Consider the following 13744-nt stretch of genomic DNA (forward strand, 5'->3'; position numbering starts at 1 on the left):
ATGAACACAGTGGCAATATTGTCTGCCCTTCATTATGTTCAAGGTTACTTGGTTATAATGGTTAATAACATATTCCTTTAAAAGCAGAATCAATAATAGGCCAAAGCCCTTAAGAATTTTTTTCTGTACACTATATTACACATTTGGGATCCTTGCTCTTGGCATGAAAATGTTTGAGAACCACTGTTCTTAAACAATATCAGACAGCAATATTTCTGTTTGACTGACATTCCCCATTTTTTTTTTTTTTTATAGACCCGTTTGCTCGCAAAAACAGGATCTGGCAACACCTTTTTATAGACCTGTTTGCTTGTTTCTGTGTCAGAAACTGAATGGCAACGCTTCATCCTCCTTTTTAGCTGCTAGACGTTAGCTCCTATGGAAATGACTGTTTTAAACTCTATAAGGGAATTACAAACTTTATCCTTCGATCAATAACAACTGTTGTCCATATCTACTCCAATGGCTTTGGAATTACTGTATGTTTTTTTTTTTGGGGAAGTTTTACAGCAACGTGACTGAGTAGTTATCTCTCATGTCGCACACAGAGAGGGAAGGAGAGAGACGTTAACTGGAGCCACGCACACACACACACGCACAGACACACACACACACACACACACACACACACACACACACACACACACACACACACACACACACACACACACACACACACACACACACACACACACACTATGTCAAATTAGGGTCATTCTAAACGAGCCTCGTTAAACAGCTGGCTGGCAATAGTGTTGAAAACGCATCGTGTTAACTTCTCTGGATTCTAATCCAAGCAACTTGGAGCATAACATTGTGGATTTTACTTTGAGATGACAACAGCTACAAAGGTAAAAGTAAGCTACTTATATTATGATCTATGATGAATTATTCCAGTGTCAGTGTCAAGAGCAGAGCAGTTTTCTCTCTACTCCGTGTGCGTGTGTGTAGAGGGGAGAAACGTGGCTCACAGAGAAGTGAACTGCCGCACGCATGCACATTGCACACACACACACACACACACAGAGAGAGAGAGAGAGGGAGGGAGAGAGAGAGAGAGAGAGAGAGGGGGAGGGAGAGAGAGGGGAGAATAACAGCTCTCCTCTGTCTTTCGCCTAAAAAAAAAAGTTTTTTTTTTCTTTTTTTTTTTTTTAATAAAATCGGGAAAATCGATTCTGAACTTTGAAAATCGATTAATTGAATCGCCGGCGTTAACATCACGACAATATTTTGAATCGATTTTTTTGCACAGGCCTAATTATCGTGTAAGTGGGCTGATTGGACTTGGCTGAGCTGGCGCCCACCTGACCCCCTGTGAAGAGAAGTAACGTTCATACTCCCCGAGCCTCTGTAAAAGTATCGTTACTCACTTTGCCCCGTGGAAGAAGAGTACCTTACCCACCTACCTGCAAGAGAAAGCTCTATTCTAAAGCGTTCCACTCACCCTTTCTCTTAAAGGAACAGTCCGCTAAATCCCCTGAACCTGCCTGCTCTGGTGAGCTACCTGAACGTTGCACAATCTTAAAAGGGGAGGGGGAGAAAGACTCTAGTATATGCCTCTGTGAAAAGAAGAAGACTATTTCAGTTTGCCTCTACTGTGACCGTTTTATTTGACATTTGCACCGCTCCTTTTCACTCTGTATACAGTTCTGTGAATAAACGTGCCTTATGGCTTGCACCTGCAACTGTGTTGTGTAATGGTTTGGTCCAGTTAAACCTGTATTTGCCACAGTACTTATAATATATGTACTAAATATACATACAGCCTTTTTTTTCCCTCTCTACCAAATCTCTTTGCAAAAAAAATAGATCTACAAGCTCAGAACGCACCACCCCAGGATAATGGATGTAGGCGATATTTTGATTATCGTATCGTATCGTAGTAGCCTACTTGCCGTCGCTTTCATCGGATACGTTGGCAAACGATAAACAAGCATGGGAGGAGCGATCAGTGAGCATTCAGTGTGAGTAACAGTTTGGAGCGAGCACAAAACGAAATGCACGCAGGCGAAAAAGCTGTTATTCCATACCAATGAAACAGGAGACTTGCCGAGATATGCAAATGTCAACAATAACACATGCACTGTAATCACTCTCACAAATGCCGGAGAATTAGGTGTCCGGCCAGAGGTTGCGCTGTCACATGTCTATTTAGACTACCTGTGTCACCAAATATTTCGCGACATAATGGACAAGTAAATGACGTTTCTTCTCCATGAGTCCTTTTTAGACTTTTGTTTTGAATAATTGTCTCCCTCCCTGTGTGACTCTGCATGGAGTGAGTTTCTTTCGTACAAGTATGTGGCGTCTCCCCTGTATGAATCCTCATGTGTGTGTTTAGACTTCTCTTATGAGCGTACACTTTGGAACACATGGTACAATTAAAGCTTTCCTTCCCTGTGTGACTCTGCATGGAGTGAGTTTCTTTCTTATAAGTATATGGCTTCTCCAATGTATGAGTCCTTATGTGTTTGTTTAGACTTCTCTTATGAGCATACACGTTGGAACACATAGTACAACTAAAGCTTTCCGTCCCTGTGTGACTCTGTGGGTTCCACTCATCACTGTCTTCAGCGATGTGAGCTACACTGGACTCTGGGTTCCACTCATCACTGTCTTCAGCGATGTCAGCTACACTGGACTCCCACCCATCACTGTCTTCAGTGATGTCAGACTCAGAACAGTGTGAAGAGAAGAGCTGGTCATCACTAGTTGGTTGTGATGTTCCACAGTCCTCTGCATCAGCTTGTGTTTCCATGTGTTCAGTTGAGGAGCTGGCTACAGGCTCTGTGTCTCTCTCTTCACCATCATCACCTTCACTTTGCACTGCTAGTGATGTCAGCATTGGCCTATCAACCTCTTCTGGTCTTTGAAGTAGCTCCTCTTTAATGTGTGGAGGCTCTGGTTCCTTCTCTGTACACACAGGGAGGTGCGGGACATCTGGCGAAAAGATACAATGAGAGACCTGTAAACGTTTTACATTTACAGTTTTACATTTTATCCATCCAGTGTTTCCTCTGTTTAATGAAAAGCTAGTGCACGCACATCCATTTCAGTGCAGAGGTTGCAGTTCTCAACAAAGGAAAATAAAGTATGCAGAACATCGGTTTAAAAGGCTCAGTTGTTTTCGTTGCTCTCTCAATTTTATGATGAAGATGTGACTGATGGAAATGTAGAGGGAGCAGATTCAAGCCCCTAAAACCACCGTAGAACATTGAAGCAATGTCACATGACATGTTTGCTGCTTCCTCATTGGCTAGAAGTTACTCTATAAAATGCAACGAACGGGCTCCGGAAGTCCCACGAGAGACGAGATTTCACAGAAGTTCACGGCTTTACGGCAAAAATGGAGGAGCTGGATGTAAACAAACGATGGATACAGACTCTAGGCATTACATGCTACAGGCGTGTAGTAGAAAAATGCACTTTCGTTCTTCCCCCGGAATTCTCCTTTAAGGATTCCCAGATGATGCCCTGTTAGGGAAACCACACTAATAGAATCCCTTTTATCCCATCAATATTAAGCCCTTAGCTGGGAACGCCCATACAACAGAATCCCTGTTAGGCCATCAATATTAAGCCCTTATCTGGGAATGCCCATATATTGACATATTGTGTCAGTTTAACCAGTCCAACTTAAACAACCAACCGCAACTCGAATCACATGCACGACCACGCTTTTTAGGCAAGGTCGCTTTTCGCCCTTAGGTGTCTTACTGGTTAATTAACACATTTATTATTATTGTCTCCACCAGCCGAAGGCAGGGGGAGAGTATGTTTTCGCCCCTGTCCGTGCATCCGTGCTCCGTCCGTCCGTCCGTCCGTCCGTGCGTCCATCCTCCGAGTTTGTTACCAGCTAATCTCCGGCGCCGTTGGCCCGGACGCTGCCAAAATGAGCACACACACTCCCATGCCAATTCAGAACCTCTGCCCCACATTTTTCAAATGGCCCTGTTCTAGAGCCACCATGAGGCCGATGTTTGCAAAACACATTTCTGTACACTACTCCTACAGAGATCTGTCTGATTGTCCATATTCCATCCTGATTGGCTGATATTGGCTTTCAAAGTTTGCAAGATTGGTCCATTTTGGACAAAATGCCTCAAATCACAAATGCAGAGTGCAATTAACATGAAATCGTGCACACAGGTTCCCACTAGGTCGAGGAAGAAATGCCACTTCAAATTTTTGAAATCAGCCTCATGGTGGCGCTATAACAGGCCGATTTGTCGTTTTACCTATAACTCCACCGATCAGTTTCAAACTTTGTAAGCGCACTCCCTGGATTAGGGATGTGCCGAATAGAAAATTCTTGGCCGAAACCGAATACCGAATAATGGAAACACTCGGCCGAAAACCGAATACCGAATAGCCGAATATTATTAATATATATTATTATGCGCATAATGTATTTTTATTGCCATTTTTGTATCATTGCTGTCATTACAGTACATTTGCTGTAAAGCTACCTTATTATGGCAAACGTGATTATGTCAAAACCATAATTATATAGGCCAATTTAGTCAGACTCCCTTCTCAAAATATTGTGTGCCAGCCAGGGACCCACATGTTATTCCAGATTTCTATTTCTTATATTTATTTTACAATTTGGCTAATGTTTGAACTTAGAACTAGGATTTCTAAATACACTAGGCTACAGACACCCATTTAATTATATTTATATCACTGGGACCCCAATTTATATTAAATGTTAAAATACTAGAGTACAAATGGAACAGGTCCATTTGGTTCCATTTATTCACTGAGTTACAGACCCATTAAGTTTCCAAAAGATTCCATTTTACTTTGTTTATTAGCAATATAAAACGTTTTTATATTCAGCAAAATGTCAGTAATGGTATTGTCTGCCTCTCATTATTGTCAAGGAAGAAAGTACTGTATGTCGCTGCCTTGCTTAAGTTTCATCAAGGCAAAAAAGCACCCTAAGACACACACCAAAAGTTTCACACACATGCAGGGGACGGAGGGGGAGCCACAGTTGCACAGAAATCACTTTCACTTTGCAGCTTTCAATCAATGCACAAGGATTTAAGGACATTATTAGATTGCGTAGTCAATTATGAAGGGATTTCTAAAATTAAAACGTCTCCATATTGCTTGGGAAGTCTACTTTGCAGAAAATCGCGGCCCGCGGCCTTTGCTATTCGCTAATCGCTAATGTTTTTCTTTTACCGCGATGCGGTAAATTATTTTAACATGGACTATGGAGGCGCATCCGAGGGACAGCAGCCCTCCGTTCCCTTTGTTTACAAGTGTCAACAATCTAGATTCTAGCTAACGCTGTTGGCCACACCAACAGAACTACTGTGGCATGCTGATGCTGCTTTTTGAGAGATTATACTGGACCCTTGTTCTTCACACTATTCGGTGCTATACTATTCGGTTTTAAAAACAATACGTCCGAAAACCGAAAATGCATTTTTAGCCATTTTCGGCCGAAAATTTTCGGTGCCGAATATTCGGCCTCATCCCTACCCTGGATGCCAATTCAGAACCTCTGCCCCACATTTTTCACATGGGCCTGTTCTAGCGCCACCAGGAGGCCAATTTGTGCAAAACTACCTTTTGGCCAGTACTCCTACAGATTTTGTCCAAAAATCACGCAAATCGATAGAGAGTATCTCTACAGTCATGTGATCGACATGGATCTCTCTGATTGTCCATATTCCATCCTGATTGCCTGAGATTGGCTTTCAAAGTTTGTAAGATTGGTCCGTTTTGGACAAATCACAAACGCACACGTTCCCACTAGGATGAGGAAGAAATGCCACTTCAAATGTTTTAAATCAGGCTCATGGTGGCGCTATAACAGCCCAATTTGTGGCTTTACCTATAACTACACCAATCAGTTTCAAACTTTGTAAGCGCACTCCCTAAAGGCCAAGGAAAATCCCTTTCCTTGCATTTTTCACATGAGCCTTTTATAGCGCCACCTGGAGGCCAACTTATGTAAGACACATTTTTGGATATTACTCCTTCAGTTTTTACCCAAAATGAACACAAATCAGTACACAGTATCTCTACAGTCATATGATCAAGACGGATCTGTCCTGTATTAAATATTCCATCCTGATTGGCTAAGATTGGCCTCCAAACTTTGCAGGATTGATCCGTTTCAAACAAAATGCCTCAAATCAAACACAGCGTGCAATTGTAATGAAATTGTGCACGCACATTCGCAAAAGGCCAAGGAAGAAATTACACTACAAAATGTTCAAATCAGCCTCATGGTGGCGCCATGAAAGGCCTAAGATTGGTGAAGAACACATGCCACCCTTTTTACATTGGCCTATTATAGCACCACCAGGACATGTGGCTGGTGGAGACCTGTGCTCGGAAGAGCACTTCTTCTAGTTACTATTATTATTGTTATTTGGCAGCTGGAGAAATTGGCACAGATCTATCCATCTATCTATCTACCTACAATTGTGTGATCTGCAAGACGTTGGGGTGGAACTATTTTGGCAGCAGTGTTTCCGCCCGGACGTCTTTCAGAAGCACCACTTCCGGTTCGTGGTAGTACTACTTCCGGAGCACCACAGAGATTGAGCTAATAACACGCTAGTGAGCTAATAACACAAACGACTATAACGCAGCTGTAATGTTTTCTTTGGAATGTACACATGCACGAACACGAATTAGACTGGAAATACTCATTTAAACCACAATAGCTAAAACACTACATACCTATCTTGTACAACTTTACAACTGGTTGTTGTATCCTTGCATCAAATAGTCCACGTCCCTCGTCCATCTCTGGCTGTTCCTCTGACAATGGTGAATATCTTTTGAATTTGGAGGTCATCTCCCTAGATACTGAAGACCTCTCCCTGTGCTCTGTGGAGATCAACAGTAGAAACAACCTAATTAACAAGAAATGACTCAGTCCTTTTATACCAGCTTGCGTCTTGTGTAGTGGTCGACCAATATGGGATATGTTCGATACCGATACTGATATGTAGTGATCAAAGAGGCCAATACCCGATATTAAGCTTAAGTGGTTAATTCATTTATATTTTTCCCATCCTATAAATGTGGATTATTAGAGGCTCCCATCTAGTTGCCGCCATCACCCTAGATTAGAATATAGGCTATATATACTAATATCTGTCATTAATCATCACATTTATTATTATTACCATTATTATTTTTATAGCAGCTGGTGAAATTGGCATAGATCTATCTATCTTTTAATTATCTATTTTGGCAGCAGTGTTTCCAACCGGACATGTTTTACATTACCACTTCCGGTGAATTTGATAATCGTCTGTTTCGATAATCGGTCGATCCCTATCCTATACCAATTTAACAACTCCTCGCAAAGCAAGCTAGGGCAGTTTTTTGTTTTGGTGAGAGAAAACATTGCAGAGGAAAACTTGTGTTGCTTTGCAAAAGACAATGGGAATGTCCTTTTACCATTTGTATCACTCATGTCCTTTAGGGCTGAACAGTTAGGCCTAGTAGAAAAGTAATCCAAAATTGCATATTGCATATATGATCTACTGCAATTTCCAAATCAGAGGCTGCAATGAGTTGCATAAAAGGGAAATGTACTTCATTTAAACCAAGTATACTAGGGTTTGGGGTAATAATATAACAATATTTCTGCCCTAAATTGTAAAGCACATGAAACTTACTGAGATCCATGTGGTCTTCAGGTTCCTGTTCAAGGTGGTCTTCAGGTTCCTGTTCAAGGTGGTCTTCAGCTTCCTGTTTAATAGAAACAGTCCTGGCTGGAGAGCTGATCTTCACCTGCAGACTGGACTCCACACACTGGTCTGGAATGAAAGAAAAGAATAAGGACTTTTTTTGTACATTATTGTTTCTGTTTGATACGCTGTAAATGTTTTTGGAGCTGTGTGCAGCTCCCTATACGTGGCTGTGTGGGTCTGTGTGTCTGTGTGTGTGTGTGTGTGTCTGTCTGTGTGTCTGTATGTAGCCTGACTTCGGCGCGTAACTAGTGCCGCACCATTTACGCCACTCGCGCAATATATACATCAAAATGTGCGGCTCAGCCGGGAATGGTGTTCTATTACCTTTCGTTCCGATCCGCCTTACCATGCCGACGTAATCGGCAAAAAACGACGCTTAATTGTCCCCATTGACTTATAATGGGACAATGCAAGAAATCACTTTCAAGTATTTTTCTCTCGTAAACCATAGGAGCTACAGTTTCAAACCTCGGAGAGGAGATTCATAATGATTTTAAGAATGAATGGAAAAATAATTACATCACTCGGCCTCATGGTGGCGCTATAACGGCCCACTTTACGTTTTGCCCCGTAACTCTTGAACCGTAGATCGGAAAATTAAAATTCTTTTTTCCCTGGATTCCTTGGGTCAAGACGCATCTCCCCATATAGGCCACGCCCATTTGCGCCAGGATAGATTTTCCGCCATCTTGAATTTTCTCCAAAACACACTTTTTGCACACACACACACACACACACACACACACAGCTCCACTTCACACGGGTGTGATTTTTCTAGTATGCTTTCTAGGTGTTTTTCTTTTTACTATTGTTTGTATTGTTGTTTATTGTTGACGAAATCTGTCTGTATAGCACTTTGGTACAACTAAAGTTGTTTTTAAAAATGCTCATATGATTTGTATATTATTTTATTAAAGGCCATGTACACAGGAAGTAGAAAACAAATGTAGTTTATTTATTTGAAGGGCTGTGGGGGCGTTCCTCTAAAGACAGGGAAATAATTATTATAGCCAGAAGATGGCGATGAATACAACACAAGCTCACATGTCACAACGTGAGGCATTGTGAGCTTGTAGGTCTGCTATTTTTATTTTATTTTTGTTCCTGTGTAAATAAGCCGAAAAGCTTACTAGGATCTCCTTTTAGTTGACCTTGTACCGGTGATTTGTATTTTTTTTTTTTTCCTATGCAAACTTCTAATAGCCTAAATTCTTCAAACAATAATAATAATAATAAAAAAGTTTAGCTCATATTATATACAGTGCAAATCAGGTCAGTTTTATTAAGCGTTGTGAAGTGATATTGATGAATTCCAAATGTTATCTGATTATTCTGTGGCACCCCTGGACTGGCATCACTGCAGTGGTGTAATTAAGTAACTCTAAGTAGCCTACACTTTTGCATTTTCCAATTTCCAATACTTTTACTTCTACTCCACTACATCCGCGGACCCCCCTTGTCTTCTCTAGTTGTCAACCAACCTGTAGTGTTAGGATGGAGGATGTCGATGTCAACGCCAACGTCCAGCAGTTTGTTTTGTTTCTCCAGCAGAGTTTCTAGTGTCTCCATGTCTCTCTGGTGGAGGTTGCAGGTGAACTCTGCCGCCGCACGGGTGAGTCGCTCCCACACGAACACTCTGACATTAAGCCTCACACAATTAACATTAAGCCGCTTCTCACTACAAACATCAGCATCGCGCTGCTGTTTGTCCAACGCACAGAGTATCTCCTCTCCCACCGACGTCATGTGCTCATGTATCTTCAGACGTACAGACTCCATTTGACTCGTTTTATATCCTTTAGTACGGGACATTTTCACCAAATGTAATAAACTGATTAGCTCCTTTATAAACTGATATAATGTGCAAAGCTCTCTGTTGCTGCTGTAATATTATTATATAATAATAAGATCACCAATTCCACCAACGGCTACTGAAAATAAGAATTGAACACGTATTTACTTCCGGTTCAACGTGTTACAAGCAGCATGATGAGCAGCAAAAGACCTAGCTAGGCGCTGTTGTATTTCGCCGCCTGGTGGAGGAGGTGTGTAAGGATATGGATGGACCAGGGCCGTGCAGAGAGCACTGAGGGGGCAGGTGCTCAAACCACAGAAAAGGGGGTAGCATTGGTTCGACCGCGAGGACGTTTTTCCTACCAGAGCTGCATGAGCAGAGGCCACGCCCAACACGGAAGTGCTTCTCTCGCCGTTACAAATAATGCGTCAATGATGGTCGGGATTACGATTCCGTCACACTCGGCTCAGCTCGGAGGTGCGACGCAGCTGCAAGTCGGAACTGCCACCCACCTTCTGCTCAATCAATGCACGATGGGACGGTGTGGATAGTTATTGTAGACAAAACCATGGCGGAGGCGCGCCGCCTCAAGCGACCTTGAGCCATGCGAGGTCCCGCCGAGCGAGCTAAAGCGAGCGAGTCGCCGGGCCGATTGCAGTTGCGAAGGTCGTTGAGCCGACTCAGCGCCGTTCAAGTTATATCCCAATAGGGACAGAATAGTAAATGTATAATGTTTAGTCGAGAGCGTTTGTCTACTGACCAATCACAGCGTGTCCTTGCACACGCTCTTCCCCCTCCTCTCCTCAGCTCCGGTAGCACACTTGTGGTTCGACCTTCTGTTGGTCAGACCACCTAAACCTAACCTTAACTGTAACCCTAACCTCAGAAAAACTATGCCTAAACCTAACCTTTAGCCTAAACCCTAGCCTCAGTAAAACTATGCCAAACCTAACCCTAACCGTGGTCGGACAAACGGGAGGTCGAACCAATGCTCAGTCCCCAGAAAAGGGCACACATGCACACATAGCCTATATGGGGTGGTCTTTGTGTGTGTGTGTGTGTGTGTGTGTGTGTGTGTGTGTGTGTGTGTGTGTGTGTGTGTGTGTGTGTGTGTGTGTGTGTGTGTGTGTGTGTGCCAATAGGCTACTTTTTTTGTTTTTTTGGTTTTTTTGCTCAGCAGACTGTTTTTGCAGCCAGCGGATTCTCCCAATAACCAACAACAACTGTTACTTCCTGAGTCTTGGGACGGTCCGCCTTCGACTCACCAGATTGGACACAGGGGAAAAACAGTGCTTCAAGCATAAACGCAAGGTCTGCACGGCATGCTGAAAGCTGTGCAAGACCATAAATCCACACCATTCCTAATTAAATGCTTTGGCAGAATCCACTCTCATAGGTAGAATATTTTTTCCGGTGTGACTGTGCCCTAAGGATATGGTCACACCAAAGGGTTGCCCGCTGATAAGCGGATTTTGCCATTGCATTTCCATGCGAATGGAGTGGACTTTCCGCCAGAAATCTGCCATATTTGCAGATTTCTCCAAAGATCTTCTCCATTCCCATTGAAATGCATTGGCAGAATCTGTTAATCAGCATGGCTACCTATGAGAGTGGATTCCCAATTCTGCCAATGCATTTCAATGAGAATGGAGTGATTTTTGCAGATATTTGCTACTAGCAGGAAACCGCTCCATTCCCATTGAAATGCATTGCAATTGGGAATCCACTCACATAGGTACAAGTAAAAGCTGTGAATAAAAATTGTACTTGAGTAAAAGTACAAAAGTATTGGCATCAAAACGTACACTTGCATAATGAGTAGAAAGTACTCATTATGCAGAATGTCCCATTTCACAAGTTTTCAAATGTATAATCTTTAGAATATAGCAGATCTACAAGCTCTCAATCGTCTCATCGCAACGCATTGTGAGCTTGTAGAAATGGCTGAATAGGGATAAAGCGGTTAATTTATGTTTTGTAATAATAATCAAAATCTAGTACAAGTTTTCAAATGTAGTGGAGTACAATTGATGGGTTTAATTTGTTGTCCTACACTGCTATGGTGAGGACCAACACAGATGTTTCAATTGGTCTGATTGGCATAGAACTCTAATGTTCAATCAGAACACCTGTGTTGGTCCCATAGACTGGTTTGTCCTCAACATGGCCAGTGTAGGATCAAATGCAACCCATGAATTGTACAATATCTGGATCCGAGATGTAGTGGAGAGTACGAGTAAACATATTGGAAATGGGAAACACTCAATTAAAGTAGGAATATCTCATTTTTCACTTAAGCACTGTAGGCCTAAGTAAATGTACTTTGTTACTTCACGTCACTGGATGGACGGACGGACGGACGGACGGACGGGATGAACTTTCTTCTTCTGAGGCAGTTAGAATTAACCACACTCCAACTGGTGTTTCACAATGGCTTTTTATTTTCTCAAAGACACAAAAAAAATATTTGATTGGTAATCTATCATGTGACATCTGTCCATGCAATACAATGACACCAACCAAACAGCAGATAGCACCATATTACACCATACATCTGTATCTGTCACCCAGATAAAAAATACATTCACCATTTACATTGAGCCAAAACTATCAGAAATATAAAAATTAAACACTATACAAATGGATCCAAGAAATATAAAAATTCAATAAAACACTAAATGAATCCAATGTAGGTGTAGTTATTGTTTACCATGAGAAATGTCACAGCTTGTCTCATTTTTGAGCGGTGCTAACCGCTCCTATAGACCGCTTAAAAAACTAGACCAGGTCACCTGGTTCTGCCAGACCCGCAATGAAAATCAGAATGCAAGGAAGGGGGGGGGGGTGGATCAATCTTAGTCTGGCCTCTCTCCTTTGACCTGGCTGAGCAGCTGGAAATGTTTCTGAGCTTGTAGATGGGCTGAGGAATTTATAGTGTCAGCAGCTCGTCAGCCAACTCAACTCAGCTGGTCCTGTACAGGTGGCGGCACTCAAGGCAATCAGCCGAGCAAGGGAAGGGAGGGGCAGATGAGCAGTCAGAGGCAAACACAGGCACACTGAGGAAAAGAGGGACCGACCGACCGACCGACAGACCGACAAAGCCTTTTGTAGGCCGACCCCCTGGGTCTGGCAAAAACATGATGTCACAAATGAGGATGACATGAGTCCGCTAGACCAATGAAACACTTCGATTCTGTTGATCTGTCCATGATGTCATAGTCACATAGGCACCCGATTGGTTAACTCTGATTTAGAACGCGTTTAGGCCGCCTAAATTACGTCATAAAAAATTATTGAGCGGTGCTAACCTTGAATTTCAAAATTGTATGAGTCATGTATTTATTATTATCTATAATACATGAAATTATCTATAATACATGAAAACAAACCACACCTTTAGACAGAGCGCTTTAATCACAGGGCCCTGTCTAAAAGTGTGGTTTGTTTTCATGTATTATAGATAAATACATGACTCATACAATCAGCAATGTCAGTTCTCTGAGGTTTCATGAAACAAAATGTATAATAAACTAGACCAGGTCAACCTGGTTGTGCCAGACCCCCTGTCTGTCATCATCATTTATGACATCATGCCTTTTGTAGGCATGTCATCATCATGTCATCATCATATATACCCTTTATATAGAAAACCCGGACAGACATTTGCTTATGCTCACAACGCCTCGCAACAGGAGGCGTTGTGAGCATGTAGATCTGCTATTTTCACAATATTTATCTGTGGAACCGAGTCACATTAAATGTAATACTACCCATTTCATGGGTCTGGCAAACACACTGATAACAGATTTCACAAAACCGAATGAATCTCATCTCAGTAATGTTCTGACGGAACGTGATGTGCTTCTGAAGACAGTGAATCACGTGATTTCCTACTGTACTTTTCTGTATAGACTGTATAGATTATAACTAAATAGTATAAACAATAAAGAGCCACCTGCATGACAGAATCAAGACAGGACACAACATGACAGTGATATGCCAGATATGATGAGTCTGTCTACATTGTAGAGGTTGAGTACCAGCAATCCCTGGTTGAGTACCAGCAATCCCTGTAGACTCTACAGGGATTGCTGGTACTCAACCTTGCCCACAATGTCAAGACCATGGTGCTTCATTGATGGAATTGCAGCGGAAAGGGTCAGCAAATACCATACTAGTTTCATTACCTGAAGGAGTTCGGAGCGAGCCCCCGCAT

At 42.3% G+C, this 13744-nt stretch overlaps 1 protein-coding gene across 1 annotated transcript in view; it reads right to left on the reverse strand.

Moving 5' to 3' along the window:
• Positions 1 to 13744, reverse strand: part of LOC308306753 (uncharacterized protein) — a gene marked incomplete at both ends in the record, with an annotated part of 34825 nt that extends 21081 nt beyond the window's left edge. Inside the window, one exon of the mRNA XM_080751798.1 lies at positions 13716 to 13744. Coding sequence (XP_080607924.1) covers positions 13716 to 13744 — 29 coding nt within the window. The remainder of the gene's footprint in view (positions 1 to 13715) is intronic.

Source organism: Nannobrachium achirus (genome assembly GCF_963921795.1).
Source record: "Nannobrachium achirus genome assembly, chromosome: 21".
In the NCBI taxonomy this organism is placed as follows: domain Eukaryota; kingdom Metazoa; phylum Chordata; class Actinopteri; order Myctophiformes; family Myctophidae; genus Nannobrachium; species Nannobrachium achirus.